The 27,211-nt window shown below is 39.4% G+C and overlaps 1 protein-coding gene across 4 annotated transcripts in view; it reads left to right on the top strand.

Annotated features, from left to right (window-relative positions):
• The window catches only part of RBM27 (RNA binding motif protein 27), a 33,983-nt gene extending 12,613 nt beyond the window's left edge, over window positions 1-21,370 (top strand). Inside the window, exons 8-21 of one of the 4 annotated variants that reach the window (XM_088661867.1) lie at window positions 4,044-4,178; window positions 5,284-5,433; window positions 6,376-6,520; window positions 7,995-8,145; window positions 9,409-9,678; window positions 9,795-9,935; window positions 11,791-11,913; window positions 12,814-12,888; window positions 13,069-13,233; window positions 14,778-14,882; window positions 14,985-15,176; window positions 16,250-16,336; window positions 17,101-17,211; window positions 18,084-21,370. In XM_088661867.1, coding sequence (XP_088517993.1) covers window positions 4,044-4,178; window positions 5,284-5,433; window positions 6,376-6,520; window positions 7,995-8,145; window positions 9,409-9,678; window positions 9,795-9,935; window positions 11,791-11,913; window positions 12,814-12,888; window positions 13,069-13,233; window positions 14,778-14,882; window positions 14,985-15,176; window positions 16,250-16,336; window positions 17,101-17,211; window positions 18,084-18,170 — 1,937 coding nt within the window. In that variant the 3' untranslated portion in view covers window positions 18,171-21,370. Of the gene's footprint in view, window positions 1-4,022; window positions 4,179-5,283; window positions 5,434-6,375; window positions 6,521-7,994; window positions 8,146-9,408; window positions 9,679-9,794; window positions 9,936-11,790; window positions 11,914-12,813; window positions 12,889-13,068; window positions 13,234-14,777; window positions 14,883-14,984; window positions 15,177-16,249; window positions 16,337-17,100; window positions 17,212-18,083 lie in introns of all 4 variants that reach the window. The other 3 variants (XM_088661866.1, XM_088661870.1, XM_088661869.1) reach the window with 3 other exon arrangements.
• Window positions 21,371-27,211: the final 5,841 nt, after the last annotated feature.

The raw sequence follows: 27,211 nt of genomic DNA, 5'->3' as shown, positions 1-27,211 counted from the left end.
GGTTGGGCAAACAAGATGGCTCTCCTCTGAATAGGCTGGGCCTGCTGAGTGTTTGCACCCATGCAGCCATCTCCATATCCTTCGTGATGGAGGCAGAGTCAACGGGGTTGGTTCACTGTCTCATCTATTCCCAGGCAGCTCCCCAGGAGGGTTCATCACTGACAGTAGGCAGGGCCAGGGTCACATCAGTCTGCTGTGATGTGGTGCTCGGGGTGTCCAAGGCACACGGCCACTGTCCTGGATCTGGACGGAACAACTTCTAAGCTGCTGAACCCCTTCCCGGGATCCAGTTCCTCTAATGCCCTTCCCTTGTCCCATTCCTCCTTCCACTTGGACCCATTCCACTAGGATGTCTCCATGGGGCTCGTGTCGCCCCCATTCTGCTTAGTGATACCATTGGATACAAGCTTAGGTATATAACTGATCCTAAGGCTGCAGCCTTGCGCATAATGGTGCAGGATTGCAGCTTAAATATATAATGTATCTTGGACCTTAACAGATGCAAACAGTTGTTGATTAGTTTACTTGTGGAGACAGTAATGTTGAAGATGTGTGGGTTTTTTTCCTGCCAGGGCAAATAGAAGCATGTGCTTCTGTTGGCAGTTGGCGGATAGATCAGGTCCCAGATCACAAATATGCATCATGCTGGAGCTCTTTCTCCCAGGCAGTAAGGGCAAGTTTTTAAGAATAGCTGGTATATGCCAAGGTATGCTTTTTCTGTCACATTAATCGAAGTCCTCTGCCGTGCATAGCCACTTATAGAGCAGTGCTAAAGGAAGTGAAGAGTTAAGGGTCACACTCAAGGTGTCAGACAGACTGGGCACCTAGGTAACAGTAGTATCAGAGCATTTCCCTATTTACTTCATTGTGTAAAGGCAATTATTTTTGGACTTGCCTTAACTAGCAGCCCTCTTCAGGAGTTTGGCCTTTTTTCAAACTTTTGGCTAATGAAACAGCTTTTCCTTTTCTCTCTCTCTCTAAAACATCGGAGATGGTAGAAAGAACTGGCTAGATTAAATTTAGTTTTTTAGTTATTAAAAAAACCACAGTATTAACTTATTACTAATCCTGAGATAAATTGGGTGAGGGGAGTAAATTAAGGTCTTTGAATTATTTACTGGTTTGGAGTTTTGAGCAAAGTACAGGTTCATCATAAGAGGGCAGTTAGATAAACAAAGTATCATACTATATGCGCACGCATATGCAGGATTATAATATAGGGCATTCACTAGAACAGATGAATAATTAAAAATTTAGAAGAATTTAGATTTCATTTCCAACAGTAGCCAGTCAGGTGCTCCTGAAAACCCACAAATAGCAAACCCAGTCGAGCATTGGGAAACCTATTTCTTAATGTGTTGCTTCTATGGTCATAGTGCTGCTGTTCCTGCCTTAGATAAGTGAAGCAGTAGTGGGGCCTGATTCCCCCCCCCCACTGATTCCCCCCCCCCCAATACACAGACTTGAAGACCAAAGTTTACTATTGCTGAACTAGAAAGGCCAGTGGTTTGAGTCAGTGTAAGACAACTTCCCATATACCTTTATATTCAGAGGCATTATGCAACATAGAAGGCCCTCTTTAGCTATTGTGGAAAATATTATGTGAGAGAAATTTGGATAGAATTTTAAGTGGACTTGATTTGGCTCTTCCTTGACACTGGGAAGAATGGAATCGTTTTCTGTATGCACCCTCACTGAAACTGTGATCAGCTTGGGTATTTGTTCAGCAGCTGTGGATCCTCTGCAGACAAATGTGTGAGAGCTGTTGGAGGCAGGAAAATAAGATTGTTCAGAGATTATTTATAATGCAAAACAAAATCAGTTTGGGATTATTTCAAAAATTGTGTATTTCAATGGACCGTTATAAGAAAAGAACACAGCAGTTTAAACAAGCAGCAGATGTGTATATGACTTGTTCAAAGCCTGTCCTTGCACAACAAAGGATGAGCCCCTTATTTTGGATCAGTCAGCAAGGATAACGTGTTTTCTTTCTTCAGTCCTACCCTTTTTGCAACATTTCTGTTGAGGTTGATGAAATAATAAGCAAAGATACTGAATTGTTGTACAGTGGTACCTCGGTTTATGAACACAATTGGTTCCGGAAGTCTGTTCATAAACTGAAGCGTTCATAAACTGAAGCAAACTTTCCCATTGAAAGTAATGGAAAGTGAATTAATCCGTTCCAGATGGGTCCGCGGCGTTCGTAAACTGAAAATTTGTAAACCGAGGTGTTCATAAACCGAGGTTCCACTGTAATTGGACAGGTGGAAAATATTTCGTAGATGTGGTTTGCTGTCAGGAAGGTCAGAATGACCACACCGTTGTTGTTGCCGTTTGTGTTGTTGTCCTAGTTGTTACTATTGGTATTGTTATGCCACTGGCTCTTCCTATTTCTAGCTCACACAGAAAGTTAGTTAAAATAGAAAAATGCTTTCTCCAGTTTATTGAAAAGCAGCTTTAACCAAGGCTTGGTGCCATTCACTATAAATGAATGAATCAGTTTATTACGGCCACAGACCGGAAATGTGGACATATACAGCGATAGAGATCATGTAAATATATATAGGTTAAAATTAAACTCTATAAGTTAGAGCACAGTAAATAATACAGATATAAAACAATTAAAATATGTAGGTTAAGACTATGATACGTACCACGTTGCTTAACTGTATGTAATCACGCCTATACTTCTATGTGGCCTCATTGCTCCACTACCTAGCCATATTGTAGCCTTGTAGTTGGGCCCTCCTAACACCAGCAATTCTGCATGTTGAGTAAAGGTGGCCAGGAGACAGAGAGCTTGCTGGGGTGGAGGTCTTTTTCCAAAGAGCCAAAGGAGTCTTTTAGGAAAATTGGAGACACAAAAGGTTAATGTTAATAATAATAATAATAATCTGGAAAGAGAAGGAAGCAGTCATATGAGAAAAAGGTGAATGGAGAAAGATCAAGGAATGAAAGAAACCAGCAGTTTTTTGGAATGGAGAGGCGTAAGTTATAAATGAAGTGTGAAAGGAGAAAAGAAGAAGAAAATGCAGGAGATGATTAAAATATTTTGAGAGGTGTTGAGGGCGGGAATAAAAATATAAAGTTTAGTCTGTTTCACCTAGAGCTTCTGAATCAGCAAATTCTGCCTAAAATGGGAAGACTAAGTCACACAGTAATCTCCAAGGCCAATATGTGTACCTGGCTTGAAGAAATACACTCCATGCCACAAGGAAATCACAGTGGCAGAGTTTAGCAATTTCCAAATAGGATTAAGTATTAATAAAAAATGCTATTGTTAATTGCAGCTAATCATGTCCAACTCTACCTCCATCTGCTACCATTTTGTGACTAGTGGGTCTCAGCCATTTTCAGTCCTCTCCAGCCCTAGTAGTAGAAAATTGGAGAACCCCAGTGTCCGAAGCCTATAGTGGCAAACCTTTTTAAGCCTCGGCTGCATTTCTTTATTGCCAGCCCCTCTGGGGACTTCATACCAGCAGGAGGTGATACCAAAACAAAACTGGGTTGGGCCAGAACCAACGGAGGATGGGACCATTCTACACTCACATGAATTCACACAGATGTTTTGAGAGAGAGAGTCTTGTTCATAGGAGACAGGGAGAGGGTGAGGTCATTTAAGAGAGAACTTAGCTCAGCTGAGGCTGGTGAAGCTGAATTCATGAAAGTTGTTTGTAGGGTTATATTAGTATATTATGAAGAAAGAGATTGTGGCAAAACTCTTTTGGAACACACATTGCAGGCAAAAAGTCAGAGGGTTTTGAGGCTAAGAATGAGGAGCTTATGCTGGAGACGGGAGCAGAAAGAAAGCCAGTTATAGGGATGTAAGGAGGCCCATCACATGGTCAGAGCAGCCGAATGAATGAATGAAGTTGGCAGCAAAGTGCTGGCCAGAGGTAAGGGAATCAAGGTCAGACAATATATAATCAGGACATGAATTAGTATTTAGCTTTGAGCTCCTCAAAAGAAGAGCCATATTTTGTAATGTGGTAAAGCATGAAAAAACATAATTAGCTTTTTAGAACGTTTATGTTTCATTCCAGGGCCACCTTTATCTCAGGCAAGTTTGATCAACAGCCGTGACCAGCCAGGAACAACTACAGTGCCCAGCCTTGCACCAGTGGGAGCTAGACTACCTCCTCCACTACCCCAAAACCTACTATATTCAGTATCAGAACGTAAGGAAATAAGGATTTATACTTCTCTTGAGTTTTACCAGTACTTGTGATGTTGCTTACACCACACATCTGAAATAGTGGGGTATTATTTCTTTAATAAGCATCATTTTAAAAAAAGACAACAATTTTTATTGGTTTTTATCCAGCAGTACATAAAATGGTGGTGGTTCTATCCATTGACTTTAGACATAAGCTTACACATTAAATGTTCGAACAAAGTAACCTCTCCCCTGAGAAGATTGAGCAGTTGATTTTGGTTAAATAAAGAGGTCCACTTTTCTTGGAAAGTATCTCTTTTTGTTATGCCTTTAATTGCCCTCCTGCGTCTGGTGAGGTGCCCAGACATTGCTGTATCCCAGATATTATTTTCCCATGTGTTCATGGGTATTTCAGCCTGGTTCTTCCATTTTTCTAATCATGCTGCAGTCACTAAGAAGCCTATTAGTTCTCTGTGGTGCAGGATGGAGCCCGTCTATTTTCCAAAGATAGCAGGGCTAAGGCTGGATTTGGAGAAGAAGGTTGGCTTGTAATAGCGGATATAATGGAGAATACTCCGTTCCAAAAGTTTTCAGTAGAGGGGCATTCTCACCAAACATGAATAAATGAACCATGTTTTCCACAATCCTTCCAACATAAAGGGGAAAGGGGTGGGATTAATTTTTTCCAGCCTGACTGGTGTTTAATTAGTGTCTTGTTATAGTGTGTTGTAAGTCCCTTTGGGTCACCTTTGTGAGTAAACCAACAAAACAGTAATAATAATATTTTAAAATTGTGTTATGACATGCATGTTGCAGGGTTCCTGCCATATTTACATAGCTCAAATTGAACACATGTTTATATATAAATATATTGTACATGTGAATTATGTGCAATAATTTTTTTTATTTCATAAAAATTACACACTGCTTGAATGTAAAAAATCTCAGTGTTGTTTACACAAGACAAAACAATAAAATCAAGCAAGTTTTACAACCCTACTTTAAAACATAGAAATGTTAAAAATATTAAAATGTGAAAAAGCACTTCTGCTTGAGCAAATGCATAATACTGCTCACATAAGATTTTTTTAAATGAGTCAAAAATCTATATTTTTCTTTCACAAAAGATACGTATGAACCAGATGGCTACAATCCAGAGGCTCCTAGTATTACCAATACTGGTAGATCTCAGTATCGACAGTTCTTTTCAAGGACACCAATGCAGCGTCCAAATCTTATTGGCCTAACATCTGGTGAGATGGATACAAATCCAAGAGGTGAGTTGTTGTTTCCTGAAACCCAGACGCCCAAAGTCTGAATACTTTGCAAGGGAGCATTACAGACTTTGCCATTCATAGCAAATGAACCCAATGCTGATGACAGTGTTGTCTTTTTGTGTGTGCAGTGATTTCTTTCCCTCGTGTCTTAATTTGTAATTTGTATTTTCTTTCCCTCTCTTTAATGTACAATTTGAAGAGTGACAGGCAAACAATAATCACTAATATATTTACAACTAGTGCTGTTCAGTGTGTTGTAGTCTGGAATCAGATCCCGATTCTCCTGCATGAGTTTTTTCATATTTTCACTAAAATGCAGTTTGTGCCTAATATTAGATATATCTTCCCTGAGATCCCTTCACAGGAAAGTGCTATAATTGTGTGTAAAATAAGCCCGGGAAACCCAAATCTCCAGCAGTGGTCCGGATTCATGGACACCTGATCTGCTTATGTTAATGTGCAATGTACACTGTTCATATGCAAACTTAGAGGAAGGTTGGTAGCTTAGTGGTAGAGCACCTGCTCTGTATCCCCAGTTCACTCTCTGGCGCTGGACCTTGCTGCCAATCGGTATAGACAATACTGAGCCAGGTGGACAAATGGTCTGGCTTTGGTATAAGGCATCTTCCTGTGTTCCTGATTTTTGAATTGTACCCAGCTTAATGTGCAGGTGGTACTTGGTGGTGGATACTTCAAGCTTGAGCATCTTTAATTTTGTCCAATGTATTTATGGCATTTTCTGTTCTCAGAAACCCTGAACTTGCAGCAGCCTATATCTTTCAGCACTGTATATATTTCTTAGGAAAGTCAATGCATGGTAGACAGTATAGCTATGAGCCCTTTGGGAAAATGTTTATTCGTACATGTTTGCACTTCACCATTTTATAAATACAATTCATTTCCAGTTCATTGCAAGCATACAATCCTTTGCTTTCTTTCCAGGTGCTAATATTATCATCCAGACTGAACCTCCAATTGGCATTGCAAGTAACAGTAATGTATCTAGAGTGGTGCTTGAGCCAGACAACAGGAAGCGGGTTTCAAACACTGTAGAAGGGCCATCTCCAAAGAAACCCTGGATTGGAAAGTAAGAGTTTTATGTATCTATCTACAGAATGAAAATGAGCCCCATTCAGTTCATTTGAAAATTATTTGGTTTGACTTATGGGAATCTTTTATGTGAAATGGTGAATAATTCCTCTTGTGTGTTGCAAAGAATACATTGCAAAGATAATGTTGCAAAGAATAGATTGTGTTTGTTAGTCACTATACAAAGAAGTCTCACTGAATTTAACAACAATCAATAATATGGGAAAGGGCTTGGAATTTTACACCTTGTTTTCTGGAATGTCAGTCTTCCCCAACCTGGTGTCCTCCAGACATTATGGACTGTAGCTCTCATCATACCTGCCCATTGTTCATGGTGGTTGAAACTGATAGGTGTTGAAGGGCACCATGTTGAGGAAGGCTTCTAGTGATAAGCTCTTTGACTTCCATGTCCAGATATTGTCAACGTAGTTGAGTAATTTTCATTTCATTCCCCAGAGTCAGGACAGGCTGCTGTAAATTTAAATTCATTCTTCTCAAAACAGCATTGTGAGGCAGGTTAGAGGAACATCTGCTTCATCTTCCTCATCTTTGTTAATGGCTTGTCCATCGTGTCAGTACAGTGAATGTCACAGCATTTGAAGTCCAAATGCATGTCAGCAAACCCATGTAACAGAGAGCCTGTAATGTGATTAGAAGTCCTCCTTGGACCTTGGTGGTTAGACACAATTCTGTAGATGTAATGGTTTCCTTAAAACATGTGGATTTAGTCTGATACATAAAATGTAGTGAGGCTCAAAGATAGTGATTTGACCAGAACTATCTAATGAGTCAGAGAACGAGATGGTTGGACAGTGTTCTCCAAGCTACTAACATGAGTTTGACCAAACTGTGGGAGGCATAGCTGCCAAGTTATCCCTTTTTTAAAGGGATTTTCCCTTATGCTGAATAGGCTTCCTCGCGAGAAAAGGGAAAACTTGGCAGCTATGGTGGGAGGCAGTGGAAGACAGGAGTGCCTAGCGTGCTCCATGGGGTTACGAAGAGTTGGACACAACTGAACGACTGAGCAACAACAACAATCTAATGAGTATGTCTTGGTCAAGGAATTAAGCATACAGTATTGCTTTGCATCCCAATGTAAGCCTCTGTCATTGCGTGAAATGACTGGAACTTAATATGGATATTATTTGAAATACTTTAATGAAAAAGGAAGTAAAGTTTCATATAACACGGTCAATGTATAGCATTCATAGTCAAGGCAATAGCTATCTGTGACTGTTAGACCTGATAGTTGGAAAACTACTTGAAGCTATGAACACAGTGGTAGATTACTTGGCTTCTGAGCTTCCTGGGGTATCTGACAGGTCTTTTTTTCGAGACAGTGCTTGGCTTAGTGGGTATTTGTTTGGCCCAGCAAGGTAGTCATTATGGTTATAGGCAATAAAAGGGAATTGTTGTATTTACATTTAATTGTAATTTTAATTAAGAGTCAATCTGTCTTTTTTTCTCTCCAGACTAACTAATAACCAGAATAAGCCAGGATTCCTGAAGAAGAACCAGTATACAAACACCAAATTGGAAGTTCGTAAAATACCACCAGAGCTAAACAATATTACTCAACTTAATGAACATTTCAGCAAATTTGGAACAATTGTCAACATTCAGGTAAAACCAATAATATTCCACTTGTGGTTAGTAATACAGCAATGTAAAAAGGGACTGGAAGTTTCTTGGACGAGTCTGTATATTCTACTTTGTTCTATACTGCATTATTCTCTGGCAGAGTAAATAAATCTAACTTAGAGTCTTGCTTGAGGAACCACTTGGCAATGACACAGTCATGAGGAAAAAGAAAGTGCACCCTCTTTGAATTCTGTGGTTTTACATATGAAGACCTAATAACAGTCATCTGTTCCTTAGCAGGTCTTAAAATTAGGTAAATACAACCTCAGATGAACAACAACACATGGCATATTACACTGTGTAATATTTAACAGAAATAAAGCCAAAATGGAAAAGCCATGTGTGAAAAACTAAGTATACCTTACAATTCAATAGCTTGTAGAACCATATTTAATAATAATAATTAATAATAGTAATAATAAAAATATTTATACCCCACCCATCTAGATGGGTTTCGCCAGCCATTCTGGGCGGCTTACAGCTCATATAAAAATGGAAAAACATCAGACATTAAAAATTTCCTGATACAGGGCTGTCTTCAGATGTCTTCTAAAAGTCAGATACGGTAGTTGTTTATTTCCTTTATATCCTATCCAGAAGGCCCTCTGCCTGGTTCCCTGTAACCACATTTCTCACAGTGAAGTTACCGCCAGAAGGCCCTCGGAACTAGACCTCAGTGTCCGGGCTGAATGGTGGGGGTGGAGACGTTCCTTCAGGTATACTGGACCGAAACTGTTCAGGGCTTTAAATTGTGCTCAGAAACATACTGGGAGCCAGTGTAGGCCCTTCAGGACTGGTGTTATATGGTCTTGGCGGCCACTTCCAGTCACCAGTCTAGCTGCCGCATTCTGGATTAGTTGTTGTTGCCGAGTCACCTTCAAAGGTAGTCCCATGTAGAGCGCATTGTGGTAGTCCAAGCGGGAGATAACTAGAGCATGCACCACTCTGGCGAGACAGTCTGCGGACAGGTAGGGTCTCAGCCTGTGTACCAGATGGAGCTGGTAGACAGCTGCCCTGGACACAGAATTGACCTGTGCCTCCATGGACAGCTGTGAGTCCAAAATGGTTTGATTGGTAACTTCCATAGAAGGGACTCAGATACATACTACATATACACAGTTCACTATCCATCTCTTTTTGGATTAGGGAGTAAAACCTTTTTAACAGAAGCATTATACCTTGGGTGCTTTTTAGAATATATTATTGTTATGTAATGTTATGTAATGTTGCCTCATGTTTTCTTAGGTTGCCTTCAAGAGTGATCCTGAAGCTGCTCTAATTCAGTACTTAACAAATGATGAAGCGAGAAAAGCTATTTCTAGCACAGAGGCGGTGTTGAACAATCGGTTTATACGAGTGCTATGGCACCGGGAAAACAATGAGCAGCAGCCATTGCCACTATCCCAGCAGCAGCAGCAGCAGCAGGCACCACCATCTCTTCATCACCCGCTTCACTTGCAGCAACAAATGCTGCCACAGCCTCCAGTTGTAACAATGCACAGCAGTATGGCAAAGGTATAGTGCCATTGTATAAACTTGATCACTTTTCTTTTTCCTTAGCTCTTTAGAGAACTGTGGGTCTGTTTTCAAAATTAAAAAGCTCATTTTTCAATGTTATATGCGTAATGCAGGTAACAAAGCCACTGACATCAGGTGCTTACGTCATCAACAAGACCCCAGTTAAACATCGTCTTGGAGCACCTGGTGGAAATCAGCCAGACACTCAGCATTTATTGCTTAACCAGTCTTGTGCTTCTGCAGAAGATGCTCAGGTAAAGGAGAGTGTGTATTATGAATCATAAATTCATACATCTTTTCTTTAACATGGTTAGGATGTTAAGGTTTGCCTGGTTCTGTCAAGGGTATACAGCTCACCTTGCTGTATTGAACTTAATCATGATTCAGCATCCAACAGGAAAATGACTAAACTGTGTCCTTTGCATCCTCATGCACCACCACTGTATGCCCACCACCCTACTATCAATGGATACGGCTAGGCCAGATTATGTGCCTTAGTGAAATCTGCCTGGCAGGTTTCAAGCTCACCAAACCTCTCTCCCAGAACCAAGAATCACAGGGTGGTATTTAACTAAATACTGTAATTGCAGGAGCACAACAATTTTTGTTTGCTCAACAGAACAAGAGGGTTGGGGGGAAATCCAGAGCAGATAGGTGTCAGGTTTACAATAAGAACAAGAACAACAATAATTTATTATTTATACCCCGCCCATCTGGCTGGGTTTCCCCAGCCACTCTGGGCGGGTTCCAACAGAAAAATGAAATAAAATAATCTATTAAACATTAAAAGCCTCCCTAAACAGGGCTGCCTTCAGATGTCTTCTAAAAATCTGGTAGCTCTTTTTCTCTTTGACATCTGATGGGAGGGCGTTCCACAGGGCGGGCGCCACCACTGAGGAGGCCCTCTGCCTGGTTCCCTGCAACTTGGCTTCACGCAACGAGGGAACCGCCAGAAGGCCCTCTGAGCTGGACCTCAGTATCCAGGCAGAACGATGGGGGTGGAGACGTTCCTTCAGGTATACTGGACCGATCATAACTGTGTTCCTCCAGCTACTTTAGATAAATCTCCAGTTATTGAGCAGGGTTCTCTGTCTATAGACCAAGATGTTTTGCTGCATCCAACAGCCCAAATTGTACCATTTCCTACTAGGGCCAACACATTAAGAAGTCTTACTACAGCTTTCAGAGAAGCCTTCAAATCCACTAGTCCACTCTTTCTGCAGAGTCACTCGTGATATTTTTTTTGGGGGGGGGATATCCCACACCATCCCCCACTCAAAAAAGGACTAGAAACTTCTCACCCTTAAAAGGTCTGCTGTTTTTTGTGGGCTGCAGAGTGGTCGCAGGTTGATCAAGAAAAGCAGATTCACAGAGATAATCTGGCTCAGTGCTAACTCAAGAAACAGCCCTAATTTTTTCACCTGCATTAAAAGATTTCAAGTTTCATGCCTTAAAGACATGATGGGTTTTGGGGGCCTTCCAGGTGACAACAGAGTTATTAAAAATGTCAGGTGAGAAGAGTGAAAGCTCAGTTCAGTAGTTGTAGACTGATCTGTAGCATCTAAAGAAACAGAATAGTGAAGTCATCATCATATTGGCAAAATTGAGAAAATTTTCAACTATTGCCAGAAAAATTGTAAAGTACATTTTCTTTAAACTATAATAGCTATTTTATACAATTAAACTTGTTAACTCTACCTATTGAATATGTAATCAATACAATTAAGGAGCAGATACTGCTATTAAGAGAGTTGGGGGAAATTCCCATTCAAAAGATCTTACATATCCCCTTTCTCTTTAGAGTGATGTTGTGTGGAGTCTTCCCCTTCATAATGGGAAGTTAGTTAGTTTTGAAATTTATATCTGCCAGGTTAATTCCAGATGTTTGAAAGCCTAAGGACAAATTTCTCCTATTATCCTTCAGTCTGTCTGTTACTGGTAAGAGTCTTTACTTCATCCCCACACAATCCTTAAAATATCACAGAGAGATAGCTTATAGTTTGGTTTCATCTATGAACAGATTGTTTCTAAGCATTATAAGTAACTTGCTTGCACAAAGCTTCATCTTGCCACAGCACATGTCATCATAAAATATATTTCTGCTTTCAGATGTTTCCCACTTCAATTAGCCATTCAAAGATGGTTTACAGTTCCTCCAATCTGAAGACATCTATAAAGCCTGGTACAGGAAATAAATCTCATGATGTCCAAGAAGTTTTTAAAAAGAAACAGGTAACTGTTTGCATATTATTTCAATATATTTCATAGCCATGAGTTTTTAAAATGGGGTTCAGTGTGTGACATGTTTTCCTGTTAGTCCTACCCATAGTTCTGATTGGAATATTTGACGTTTAGCTGGATTCTTGTTAGATGGCTTTGTAGCCTACATTCACGAGATGGGGAATTCTTATTCCTTGATAGGTTTAGCCTTGTTGATTCGGGCCTAAGTGTGATGAGCCTTGGCTTTTAAAATGCAATTCAATATTTTTGTGTTAAAGGGATACTCTTTTTTTTGAGCTAATAGCCGAACTTTTGGTTGGCAAGGGGTGGGGTGGGGGGGTCTTCAGCGAACCTTGAATTGTTACATGTTGGTTGGTTTGTCTGAACTCTACAGCTGCTATCCAACATTTGCATGCACAGCAAGACTTTCATTGCTTTTTTATCTTCTCCAATCCCACATGAGATTACATATTTTACAAGCACAAAATAGGCTTTCAACCTTCCACAAGTCAAAAGCATTATGTAAGTCAGCATAGAATAGCTGCAATTGGTTTGCTGTGATAGAGAATAAAAACTCTAGGCATAGTGGTAAGGCTAATAGTCTGAATATGTAACATAGTCTGAATTATGACCGAAGACATTTATTTGATATTGCTTATTGCAACAGCTTTCCAGGAGCCATGAATGCAGTCAGGATCTGTCCACTCTGCTAACTACCAACAGCACAACTTGCATCTGTAATTGAAGATAACTATGTTCTCTTGTAAACTCTTATGCTGCAGTTGGTGGAATCATGTTTACATTTAAAATGTTCATGATATTGCCTAAAATTGTTGTTTAAATCCATTTTTTCTATCCATTGTTATTAGGATGTGCCATATAGCTCACTAAAAGCATTTTATTCTTGATTAGGAGGCAATGAAGCTGCAGCAAGACATGAGGAAGAAAAAGCAAGAAATGTTAGAGAAACAAATAGAATGTCAGAAGGTATGCTGGGCTTTTTTTCCTTTTCTTTAACTTCGTCATTAACTTATGGTTGTGTCTGATTTTAATTTTTAGTAGTGGAGTATCCCCTAGTAAGCATTTTAAGGGTGCATACTTTTCTATCTAGTGTGGAGGATGAAGTATTTTCAATCTAGCATCACCTCTTTATTTTAACTTTCATAGATGTTAATATCAAAATTGGAAAAGAATAAGGCCACAAAACCAGAGGAAAGAGCAGATATAATGAAGACACTGAAAGAGCTAACAGGAAAAATCTCTCAGTTGAAAGATGAGTTAAAAACTTCATCTGCCAGTTCTACACCATCAAAACAAAAGTCAAAAACAGAGGTAGGTCCTCTTCACACACAGCTGTTTTCATTTCAGAAGCTACTACTAATTTGAAACTTATCTCCCTATATTAAAGCAAGCATGGGGTCTTTGTTAAGCATTGATCATACAACCTTTTCGTGCATTCTCATAAAGAGACATCCAGGTGTTGAAGGGGCAACTATCTGCGTCTGTGCCTTGACAGGTTTCTGGTCATGCTCCCTTATGTGTTGAGAAGGCATCCACCAGCATACAATCATGAACCATGTATGTCCTGCCTGCAGCCCCTTCAAAATGTGGAACCCCTTTCATGCAATATATCATTTCTATCTTTTCTATATTTTGTGCTTGGATATTCATTATAAGAGAATTACACAGATACATGAAATTATACCACTTCTATTAATCCTCATAGGGAACCACAGTAGATGGTTTCAGTCACCTCCTTCCATCTGGTTTCTCATCCCTGACTCCTATTAAAGCTGTAAGATGACCCTAGAAACTTGGTGTATAATGAAATTGGCTTGCCTCTCGCGCACAGATGCTCTACCCAACACTCTTCCCTTCCCCTGACTCAGAGAAGAGGGTCCATAACTAATAAAAACAAAGAATGCCCACACTCTTCCCCCAAAGGGATGTTCACCTTAAATGTTGTCCCATTGCCCACAGTACTTTTATTTCTGAGCAAAGGCCAGCAAGAGCCCCCCCCCCCACACACACACACACAAAGGGAGTTCCCAGAGCTGGCTTAGTCGTTGCTGGTCAGGAAATAGGGATTTAATGACACCTCGATGCTAATCAGTGTATCTGCAATATGCTTTTGGGCAGCATCCCATGAAGTTAGTGCTCTGCAAAAGCATGCCATGTTCATCATTGAGATGAACCATGGAAGTACCTTATGACCAAGAATGTGCATTTTTGGTGCATTTATCTTGCACCTCCTTTCCATTTTCATAGCAAGTGGCAAGCTGTATTGATTAGCTTGTTGAACTTATTAATTCTGAAGCTGTTAACATAAAAGGCCTAAGTCAGCCAGCCCATAGGAAAATGTTGATATTTATTCTTAAATATCAAGAGCAATGTAAACACAGTGAAATTGAAAATTTACAAATCTGTGCAGTTTTGTTTCTAAAACTTTGCTTTTTTTATTCCGCTATCAACTTCTCAAACCAGTTTCTGCAACCATAAGTATTCAGGATCTGCAGATTTTCTAATGAGAGCCTGCAGTTTGCCCAATCACCTCTAGGGGTCATAAGCTACTCACAGCTAGTGTCAATGCTGGGTAATAAGAGTTTTATAACTGTCAGAGCCTACCTTAAAATATTTTATTTATCACATTTTATATCCCTCGCTTGTAGTTCCAAAAAGATGCCCAAGGGAGCTTGCAAGTATTTGTTTTTACTCAGAAGGCTCTAAGCCCTGAAATAGTGGGTGAGAAGAATTAAAACCCAAGAGGTAGCATCTTAACACACCTTAGAATGGAGATAAACAGAATAAAATGCAAACAAACTTGCTTTTTGCGCTCTCTCTCTCCCCTCCCCCCAATCCCCAATTCCCTTTTAAAGGCACAGAAGGAACTTTTGGATGCAGAGCTAGACTTTCATAAAAGGCTGTCTTCAGGGGAAGATACAACAGAATTAAGGAAAAAGCTGACCCAGTTACAGGTGGAGGTAAGTTTTCAAAGTTATATACTATCTTAATTGTGCTGTATATTATACATGAAACCTATTACAATGTTCATGGAAGATAAAGTGTATTCCTTTTGTCTGTAGGCTGCCCGTTTAGGTATCTTGCCCGCTGGTCGTGGAAAATCGATGCCTTCTCAAAGCAGAGGAAGAGGACGAGGTCGGGGAGGGAGAGGGAGAGGTACAGTGAATCATATGGTGGTAGACCACCGTCCCAAAGCAATAACCATTGGTGGCTTTGTGGAAGAGGAGAAAGATGAGTTGCTGCAGCACTTTTCGGTAAGTCAGCAATTTGTAATTAAAATTAGATTAACTTGTTCTGGTTTCTGTACTGTATTCTAGAATAGTATAAAGCTATGATTGCCCTAAAACTTAACTTCCTTCATTTTGAGTATAGCGTTAGTTGCTTTTGTGGTTAATCATGTCTGCTTCCTGGTTGGAAATTAGAAATGGAATGGCATCACATATCCACCTGCATTTAGCTTACTTCTGAAGGAAATCAACCCTCTCAAGGTATATCTAGCTGTAACTTCCATTTCCACCTCCTCCTTCTAAGATTCCTGATCTTTGGGAAGCTACTTATGGAGGCAAGTCACGACATGGTCCAAGACATGTTTTTAATGCCTTTTAGTGGAACTGTCATGGGTCTAAAGCTGCTTTGGATGACCTTTATATATTAGTCAACCTTTAAATCACTTGAGGTTAACTTATTTTTTTACTCCTGAAGCAAACTGGTCTAGCCAGTTTTCATGTGAGAGCCCAATACCATTAAACTGCCACAATTTTAATCCTTTCTTTACAAATAAGCGTTTTTGAAGATCTAGAGACAATATGCAGAGACACTGGTTTCTGCTTCCCTTCTATTTCACTCTGGGTATCCAATCCACTATTGTCATCTTGTCTGTAAACATAATGTAGGTGGAGCTTGATGGCAAGAATATGGGTGATATCCAATTAGCACTGTTGGAGCAGCAGGAAGCATATATGCTCAGAAGAAGAGGGAGAGCAATTTCTGCCTCCCCTGAAAATTTGTTCTGTCACTAATAAAATACACACACATACACAAATATACCTGAGAACTCATATTCCATTATTCTTATTCAGCCATTCACCTCCCCCCACTTTTTGTATTCTGCCTCTCCTCCCAAGTATGTGTGATCTTCACATATGAAGTAGAGTGAGGCTAAGAGATGGTCCAAGGAGCAAGAATTTGAACCTGCAAACTCCCTGATCCTATTCCATCACTATAACTACTACTGGTATATTGCACTGGCTTTCAATAAGTTAGGGTTCATTGACATGCAGCCCTAGAAGAGCATGCATAGATCTTATTTATAGTATGTGTTTTACAGAAATTTGGCGATATTGAAGGCCTTCAAGAGGAGGATTCTCCTTTAAGTGTTGTTCTGACATTTAAATCCCGTTCTGAAGCTGAAAATGTAAGTAATTATAAGCTAACATTACTGTACTCCTCTAAGATATACTAAAATATCTGCTTGAATGGAAAGTGGTTCATTAATATATTTTGGAGGGTGCTACTTTTATAATGTGACTTAAAATCAAATGATTTATAGACATTGAATATTGGATCACTGGTTTATAATTCAGCCAGTGAATAAGCTTGTTTAAATTATGATTCAGAGAAATGCTTGTAGTAGAGTGTATAAACTCTGATTATTAGGGCTGTGCAACCAATTCAGCCAAACCTTGAACAAAATCTGGTTAAGGCAACGCTAAATCAAGGCAAATCATTTTGGACCATTCAGAGCTCAAAACAAGCAGACAGACAGACAAACAGACAGACAGAGTCCATTTCAGAGCTTAGCCTTAGACAGAGAATGTTGCAACTCAACATTGTATGAGGCGGGAGGGGAGCTAGACTTTGCTCATTGACCACTATAACTTTGAAGCCAGGGTTTTAAAAAAAAGCTTTGTGTCTTAGTGTTGCAGTTAGTTACAACACTGGTAGCACTGCAGTTTGGATTGAGAGTCCAAACTAGGTCAGAGCAGGTCCAGGTCACCAAATCTAACCCCAAATTAAATCAGGAGTCCTTGCATAGGCCTGATTATTATATAGTGGAAAGACTTATTGGAAATGCACATGGTGATCCTTCTGCTATAACAGCAGATAGCCTCTGCTTCTTAGCACATAATTTGTGTTATTGTCTTCTCTTCCCACCCCCCAAAAAAATTCCTACTCTAGGCGGCCAACCAAGGATTAAAGTTCAAAGACCGACGACTACAGATATCATGGCATAAACCCAAGGTACCCTCTGTGTCCACAGAAACGGAGGAGGAGGAACCCAAGGAAGAGGTACTGGAATTATGTTTAAGCACAGTTTGTCTATCAAAACCTCTCTCAAACACAATTTTTTGTTTGCTTGTTACTGTTTTGAGCTCATTATAGGAACTGTTCTGGAAGGGCACTTCTGAATGCTTAAGATATTTTAGGAGAACCTTGAGGTTGTTTGCATTCTCCCCATTTTGTGACTAAATCCTCCTGTTCTTTAATTTGGTTCATAACTCCACAGCATGAATCAGATGGTGGACAGTTGGTTGTTTTTAATTCTTTAGAAATTTATACACCAGCTTTATGGACCAAGTCCACCCAAGGTGCCAAGCAAAATACAAGCATAAAGCACAAGAATATATTATAATTAGATTAATTTAATATTTATACCTTTTTCTGTTAAATTAATACTCAAAGCTGTATTACTTTATAGTTTATTATGATACTGTACTATATAATAAAAAAAAATCAGTATATTTTATCAAATACAAAATCTATTTCCAGAGCCACAAAAACAACTGCATGACCAGTAAGACACATAAAGGCTATTTGAAAAGTGTTGGGGGTTTTTAAGCTGAAGTGGCCAGCACATCCCTTGAGAAGGTGTTTCATAAGGTAGGGGCCGCTGCTGAGAAGGCCCTATCCATTATGCTCTCTAATCACTTCAGAGCACTCAGATTCAGTTGTCACATTTCACCACACAGCTCCATTTTTGCTATGTTTTCTCTGCATGTTTAACCCTGGCATGTAGCGTATTTAGAGGAATACCCAAAGGAAAATTTTGCCCACATTTTACAAGTCAAGTAGAATCACTGATATGGACCAAAAGGTTGCAACTGACTATTGTGGCATCATACATTTAAAAAATAAGGATATTGTATTTTGTCTTTATTCAGGAAACAGAAGCTTCAGATTTATTTTTGCCTGAAGATGATGATGATGAAGACGAAGATGAAGATGAATCTCGTTCCTGGAGAAGATGAAACTTGAAATGGAATCAATAGTTTTAGAATTGTTGAACTAAAACTTTTAAAAAAATATTTAAAGGAAGTCAATGAGCCAAAAATTGTTTTTGTTTTTATTTTCATACACACAAGAAAGCAAGTGTGAGTTTGAGATATTAAACTTAACAAATAAGTAGCCACGATCAGCCAAAGGCTAAGTGTTGCAAAGGTGGTTGTGATCCTCTGAAGATGGAATGTATGAATCTTTCAAGCCCAACTTGTGTTTATTTTGTTTTTAAAATATGGACCTTTTTCAAGCTATCAATGGCTTTATAGCCTTTATTTAGTAATGTAGAGTGTGAGATGAGAGCTTTCTGTGAAGTTCATTTATACGTCAACATTTCCTGGAATTTGGTAATTCAAAAGTCCCTTAGTTAGGTGGCAGACACGTTATTCAGTTTGAGTACATTTCACTCCTGTCAAGAATTGCACCTAATCTTACTGTGGATGAGACCATTCAGCTATCTAGCAGAATTACAGGGCAATGCTGTCCATCTCCACATTCAAACAAGTCCACATCGATGACAGCTGTTCTTGTCTAATAATGAAGTTCTTCTCAATCTAATCTTCAGACATAGCCCAGCCTTACTACTTTTTGGGTGCAGCTTACCAATGCTCTGTGAATTCCACATTTACTTTCACGGAGCATCCATGGACCTCCTGCATGAATCCTATTAAAATGAACAGAGCAGTTAGTGCTTGATGAATAGCTGGTATGAGTAAATACATCCAAGTGCTTTTAAAAGTGTCCAGCCATTTGAGTTCATTTTCTGTCCTCTGTAGCTAAATAAGCTTTTTAAAAAATCTTTTTAGGTCAAGCCTCCACAGTATTCAAAGCAACTTGTTCTCTCTTTAACACAGAAAATCCTAAGTCAAAATCATTAAAATGATATGAGACCATCACTTCTAATAATATTGTGCTTAACTCTAAAGAGAGGAACTTTGGTAAAAGAAATGTTGAAAAGAGACTGATTAATTTAGATGCTTTTTATTTCCATGCTGTTTGGTTATGTTTTCCCCCTAACAGTAGCTGGGGTAGTTTGCAGTAGAAACCGTATTAAACTATTTTGGTTTTGCAGGGCAATAGATCTTCATACTCAACTCATGTGTCACTTGCTTCTGTTAAGCCTAAGCACATTGTCCTGTAGATCCCCCCCCCCCCACTCTTGGTGCCTCTGTGTACTGGCATACCAGTACACAGTAGGGCCATTTTATATAGGAAAATATGTTACGCCACAGCGTTCTGAATGTTAAGAGGCAAAGAAGCTGAGCAAACAGTACTCTTCTCAACTCCTGTGGTACTGGAACACTAATGCAAGCAAGTAAAAAATATTATTATTGAAGTTTTCTATTAAAATGTATTACTGCAAAAGGTACTTTATCCTCTCTTAAGTATCAGACGTACTACATTAGATCTCAGCTAGCTACATAAAGTCAAGCACTCTGTTCTTCCTATTCTTTTGGGTACTGTTGTGTGTGTTGTGGTATGTAAATTCCAACGTAGTATCAATTTAAATTCCAAGTCATACTTGGAGAGGAGTGTAATCTGTCAGCAGTTTTTTGCCCTTTACACAAAGACCTTTATTTTCTAGATTATTGCTACATTCCGACTAATGTTTAATCTCAGTGAATTACGTTAGAAGAAGAAAGCACGAATATTGCACACCGTAACAGGCAAAGCCTTGCTCTTCCCCCCCATTGCCTGCAATGTCTTTGGAATGCCTGTGACTCAGTATGTGGCCATCACATATACTGACCCATTGCAGAAAAATGCTTGAATCTGAACAGTTTAATCAAATGATAGAGGGAACAAAGGATTTATATATGTGTGTATATATATATATATTGTACAGGGTTTTCTTAAAACTGTATAATTGTGTAAATATTTTGCTTTTTTGTGTACTAAAACTACCAGCATCTAGATTTCCATAAGAATTCTTGTATTTTTGTATCCGGAAGATTACAGTGAGCGAATGAAGCTGTAAAAGAAATTTCAATAGCCTTTGGCACAGGTAGACCGGATAGGATTCCTTTTCATATGGTTTTAAAATAACATTTTGTTAGCACACTGTTCAGAACAGGATGGATGTCCTTGCTCAGAGTGTTGGCTTTTTTTCATGGGGAGCAAGAAAGAATAGGGGCCATGGGGAAAATATTTATTTAATGGGGGTTCCCCCCTCTTTTCTTTTAAAATATTTGTTGGCTTACATAAATCCTCTGGTGACATCTTAAATGTGATTTCTCAGGCCAGAAGCACAAAAATGAGTTGTGCCCCTGAACCCATGTATTGAAAGCATACTATTACGTTACTGAGAATGTAAGTGATGGGCAGCATAGTAGTAACTCACTTAATACAAAGGAGAAAGGAAAACTAGTTCAAAGTGACCTTCATTTTGACATAGCTATGGATCTCCCTGTGTTGTGTATTAGAACTTAGTAGGATACCATTTGTGTTTCTAGGTAGGTAACTTCTGGTAACACTTCCTTTTTTATTGCTGTGGAATTGTCACTTCTGCATTCATAAGCTATGATGGACAGCATAATATAACACCTACTAAGTGACTTGAGAGTGATAAATCAATCTGAAATAAAAGGCAACTACACAAGGAGTACCACTTCACTGACCACTTAGTGTGTAATCCCATTGCAATCCAGAAGAATGCCACAATGTAAATGGTCAGTGAATCACCCCCCTAAACCTTTACAGATATTAATGCTTCTACTATATAAGCTGTCAATTAAACTGTGGTATAAAAATTTTGGTTGGTTTGTTTTAAATCCTTGCGCATAAAAAAGCCTAGCATCTGAAAACTGATTTGAAAAATATATGCCCACATAAAGTGGAGATGCTTCAACAGTTTTTAACAAAATCATGTGAAAAGGAATGGTAAATTCCTCTCAATGTATAGTAAACTTGTATTATAGTTTTTACAAGATTGTGAACTTGTGTAATAGTATATTAGGAGATATTGTTGGATTTCTAACTGTTTATACATTTAAATTCATACATGTAATGTTTGTTTTATTGATTACACTCTGAATTTCTAAGATGCATGTTGACTTTTTTGCAATAAAGAAATAATATGGAATGGCGTAAAACTACAAACGAAAAAGGCATAAAGCATATTGAATTGAAATTTGGAAAAATAGCCATTCCCAAAAAATTATAATCAGAAAAAGAGCTGTATTGCTTCATTTCTTCCAAGATTTACTCGTGTGAGTGCTTGGGGCAGAGTGTGTGTTAATAATAAATACATATGTATACATATTCATACACATAGACACAAGCAGTCGGAGAGAAGGTGCAGTTCTTTTGTGGTAAAATGTTGGGTATCTTTATGGAAGTAATACAGGTTGGTTAAGCCTGTGACAGATGTGAATGCTTGCCTCAGAATTTTGCTATTTGTTCCTCTCAGGAAGGGCAGTTTGAGATAAACAGCAGGTTTGTGACAGAATTTTCAGGAAAATTCTTGGACAACTTAACTGCCCTGCCCCTACTTAACTATTCTGAACTGGAAAATTATCTTACCTCACCTTTCCAATGAATTTGTATCATTTGGGGGACAGCTTACAACAAATTAATAATAATAATATAAAATTATTACAGCCGAAAAGCTCACTTTTTATTACATGGTTAAAACCAATAGTGTGCTTTTTAATCATGTTTACCTACAACTTAACTCTAATAAAACAGGTGGTGGAGTTCTCTTGATGACGATGGTATAGAGGGAGGGATAGTAAGATGTCAAGTATTAGGATGATGGTAACTAAAGGATATTGTTCACTATTCTGAAATTCACTTCAGGGCAAAAGCAAGAAAACCCCAGTAATTTATGAAAACAGATTTACCTGTATGTCCTTGAACTCAAGGTAAGGTACATGGGATCTCTAAACAATTCTGCACCTAGGCAACCTGGATCTGCTAGGTTGAGTAATTTTTGCTTCCTCTGTTTTTAGGCCATACCTTTTAAGAGCCAAGACACGAAGAACAGTAATTCCCAAATTAGGCTGGCCCATGGTAGTGCACCATCAGAGAGCCATTGTTATGCTGTGAGAAATTAAATTCTCTGAGGTTGCCCACTGTGATTGTGAATGATTTCCCATTCTGGTCTTGAAGCAGCTTGTGAGCTTTTGTGATAATATGTTTTCTTTTGCTCTAAAAATACACCTTTACATGTGTAAAGATCCCCTCCCCCCCCCCACAAAAAAAACCCCTGGCAGTTGGGGACACTTCTAGAAGTTTGATGCAGCCTAGATCTTTCTCTGTGTTGAAGATTAATGAGAAATATGTACATGTTAAATTGGCTCTAATCCACCACCCCAAATGGCCTTTATTTCTAATCTTCAGTACTTGCATACCTGCATAAACAACAGTGGTACAGTAATGAAATCCTTAAATTTTTTGTTACTGAGAGCAGAAAGACTTTAGCTAGATCACTGAATCTGTCATCTGAGGGCATGATGTGTTTTCATGCTCTCTATAAAACTGAGGGAAATTCTGGAAGGCTTTTACAAACCCCAACGTGGCATGGAATCATTGAATTGTAGAGTTGGAAGGGACCCTGAAGGGTCATCTAGCCTAACCTGCAATGCATGAATCTCAGCCAGATCATACATGACAGATGACCAACCTCTGCTTAAAAGCCTTCAAGGCTTGCCTGTAGTCAGGCCTTCTCCAGATGGGCCATGGGTGCTATATGGGTCCTATCTCATCCCTGCTTTGAGCAGCAAAATATCTTGGGTCAGCATTGTGTGTGTTGGCTCTCAGGCCTCATCTGTACAAGAGCTTATCCTCATGAGCAAGACCCAAAAGTATTGGAAGAAGCAATACATGAGAAAAGGTACAAAAATGGTGAATGTTTTTATGTGATGGCCATGCTCTTTCTCCCATGTGGATTGTGGGGGTAATAATACCCACCTTCCATACAGGGTTATTATAAAGATAACTAAGATAATGATGTGAACCTCTCTGAACACTAGGAAAAAGCTATCTATCCATTCATTGCTACCTGTATCCCACCTCCCCTGAAAGTAGGTGCGCCTAGCTATGCTACAGTGTGACTTCTAGCAGGCTGCATTATTTATGTCTGTCAAGCTTAACTTCATCCATCTTCATCTGCAAGCTGAATCTGAGCTCAGATCCCCTGGGAGGAAGGCGACGCACAAAACAAAATCCCATTTATTGGAGACTCTACAGAACAGTCTTTATGTTAATCTGCAGATAAACATATTTAAAAGCAATATCTGTTGTGACCTAGCTATGTCTGCCCAAGAAATATGATGCACTTCATAATATCTTTGGCCATTTTATTTTGTTTCCAATATACAGTAAACTGAAATGTGCCTTTGCTGCAGCAAGACAGATTATGATGATCTTTCAGTTTTCGTACTGGTTTGCATTATTTTCTTTCAGCTAGCCATTTAGACGTACTGTAAAATAAACATTCATAAATTTCTTTCAGTTATTGAGGATTTCAATTTTATATCTTTGTGGCAGTGTTGTGATAGAAAAGGCTGATGTTGCATGTTGAGCCTTGACACAGCGTGCAGAACACAGGATCCTCCCGCCAACAGTACTCCATCCTTTCAGCACCAGTAGGCAAGTGCCTCAATCTTTTCTTTTTTCTTTTTTGTGTAATTTTGGGGAACTGCTGGATCAATGTCACTGCCAGGTTGCTTAGCAAGAGCCTTCTGCATTTGTGGGCATGTTTGTATAAAGATTGCATAAAGGTTAAAAAGGAGCATTTATGACCTGCATCTAGGCCATACTGGAATCCCAACATATCATGAAATAGCTTTTGAAAGTTCAGAATGCTGCATAAAGAGGCTTATGTCACTTTAACAGTCACAGCTTCCCTCAAAGGATCTTGGGAACTGTAGTTTATCCCCCCCACAGAGCTTTGCTTCCCAGTACTCTTAACAAACTACACTTCCCAGGATTCTTCGGGGGAAGCCATGATTGTTAAAAGTGGCGTAGGTGTGAATTAAAAGTATGGTGTGGACGTATTGGCCACCATTATTTGTAAGCTCTCATCAACATGGCACTTCTCAAGACAGCCAGTGCATTCTAGGGGTGTGCATCGGCTCTGTGTATTCCAAATAACCAGGTAAATTGGGATGATTCAAGGCAGACTCTCACATTCCCGAATTGGCTTGCATTGTTAACAAGTCACATCAGGGTGAATCAAGGAATCCTCAACTTTCGAGTAGCTCTGTTGCTTCCAAAATGTCAAGCACATGACCTCCTCCACCCCTCTCTTCTTTTCTGAGAAATTAATCAAGATGGGTGGGGTGAAGGAACTGGGGCAGGGTCTTTTGTTTTGATGGACAGGTCCAGTTTTTAATCACAGTGATTAAAAGTGGGTGGGGATTGTTGGTGTTGTTGACGTTAATTTTTCATATCTTTATTTTGAATCTCATGATTTATGGGGACATTGTTCAAATTGGTTGTGTATTTTTTCATGTTTCAACGATTGTTTATGACTACTTTAGTTATATTTGTAGTTATGTAATTTTTTTTATATGTTGCAAGCCGCCTCGAGCATAGTTTTAACTTTAAAAAGGCAGCAAACAAATACAGTGATTGATTGATTGATTGATTGATTGATTGATTGATTGAATGATCTTCCCAGTGCACTCCAACCACAGTGATTTGAAGGAAGGATGTCAAAATTAATAAACTAAGTTGCTCTTCACATGGGTCATTTTTGTCCTCCGAGTTTTGGCTGTGAAAACGAGGTAAGCGATAGAATTAGACTAGGTGGCTTGTGTCTTTCCCAGTTGTTTTTTTTCCTAGCAACTTAAAGCAATAGCTCATTTTCTCTCCTCCCCCACCCCTCCACCACTCTCAGGCGACCACTCAGTAGGGAATGTCTAGGACTAGGTGATGTTGGGCTGCAACTCCAATAATCCCTGACCATTGGTCATGCTGGCTGGGATGGAAGGAAAGTGGAGCCCAACAACAACTCTGGAGGGCCGCAAGTTCTTTCCCCACCCTGGTCTACAATTACTTACCATAACTTAAGGGTAGGTTGTGGTGAGTGAACCACCTTCCAGAGAAGTTTGCCTGCCATGACCTTATCTGCTCACTGAATATCTCCCAATAAACTTTATCAAAGGTTCTCCAGAGCACAGTCTGAAAATGATCATCTTGGTGCTTAACTCTGCTCATCTTGTTTTGAACATGCAGTATAGTACACATGAGGTTATTGTACTGAAGAACCTTTTTTAAGTAATTATAATTTGGTATTCTGTGCATCTTTATGCTGATAACTTTAAAGCACTCATAGTCTCTGTGATTTATTTAAATGCTAATAAATTATACATTTATGGCACTTTAGTAATTCATGTGAAAATTATTTGGAGTCGAGCCACTATAATGTACTCCTGGTATGGTCTCCTGTGGCCAAAAATATGTCAAACAGCAGCTCCATCCACTTTCTGGATTCACATTTTAGAGTGACTTTGGGTTATTCACAGGTCAGGGAAAGATAAGGAACACTTTTTGAAGAGAGCAGGCCTTGAACATTTGAAATCCATTTCATAAGCAGCGAGGGTTATACTCTATGCTGATGCTACTCTTCTTGTGCTCAAAGTACACCTTTTGTTTGAAAGGCTTTCCCAAATTCTTTCCTTCATTACTTAGTCGTAGGCTGTATATGTATGGTTGTCTGTCTGTCTGTCTGTCTGTCTGTCTGTCTGTCTGTCTGTCTGCTGTGCTTGAATCCCATGCTTCTTCCAAAGAGCTCACTGTGGTTTCATTCACATGACAGTTTATTCGAAATGGTTTAGTATTTAGGTGATAGCCATGTTTTAAAGATGCTGCCTTTTATTAGACCATCATAACTTTGGGGTTTCACAGAACTTTCCAGCTTTCAAAATGTTTGTTGTGAAGAAAAGTATATCTTTGTGGAGGGTGTGTGGGTGAGTGTGGGTGAGAGAGAGAGAGAGACAGGGCACACACAGAAAGTGATGTATATATTTAAATAATACATTTTGCAGTCCTATATTATATATTATTTAAATCTTACACCTCCACTCCCTCCATATACATATTCATTTCTTTTAAGGGTGAGTCAGGTCACACCATTATAATAAGAAATTGTGGATGGGGACTAGGTTCTATGACATCATTAGAAAATGATTCAACATTTGAAGCTCAGCAATTTAAGAAAGATACATTCTTAAATTTAGGCTCATGCTTAACTTGGAGTAGAAAGGATTAGTGGAAGCTGATTCATTAGGGCAGATGGCAGACCCTCCAATTGTCCCTATTTTCCAGGGACAGTCCCAGATTTACAGAAGACGTCCCAGTTTCTTATTTGTTCCCAGAATGTCCCGCTTTTCCTTAGGACGTCCCTATTTTCATCAGAGAAATGTTGGAGGGTATGGAATGGGGCACCCCTTATCTAGCCCACACCTGCCTGCCTTCTTACAACCAGCCAAGGGCTTGGCAACACTTTCTGAACTTAATAGGGTGGAGGATTGGGGCACACCTTGAATGAGTTGGCTCCACCTGTCATTGGCTCTGGCGCTGGCTCTGGCTCCTGTTGGTGGCCCTGATTCCACTCTACCAGCCCAGTGGGCACCAGCTACCACTGGAAACCATGAGAAATGGCATGTTTTTGTATGAATTAAAGCTGTGGTAAATGATCTCGAGAAGTTGGCAAGTGATGTATGTTTTCCTACCGTACCATAGACTTTGCTGGGGTGGTTTGGATGGAATTATTTCTATGTTTGCGTTTGGGGAAATTGTTTTCTGAATCCCATGAGAGCATCTCTAGTAATGTGCCATAATCCATGAGTTGTATAACACGCTTACAGTTTTGATTAAAAGGCATTTTTGTGGCCAATGTTAGGCAGCCATAAGGGTGTCCCCTGCACATGCTCAGTACAAACCTGTTGTCAGAGAAGGTTGTGTGATGCAGAAGTAGAATTGAACGTTGAGGCAAAAACTGGGAGCAAGCAAACAGACCACTGTGGCTTGAGGTGTTGAATTTCTTGGGCATTTTGTTGCAGGG

Source organism: Zootoca vivipara, chromosome 2 (genome assembly GCF_965207765.1).
Source record: "Zootoca vivipara chromosome 2, rZooViv2.hap1.1, whole genome shotgun sequence".
Lineage (NCBI taxonomy): Eukaryota > Metazoa > Chordata > Lepidosauria > Squamata > Lacertidae > Zootoca > Zootoca vivipara.
This window is presented reverse-complemented; position numbering and strand designations above follow the sequence as displayed.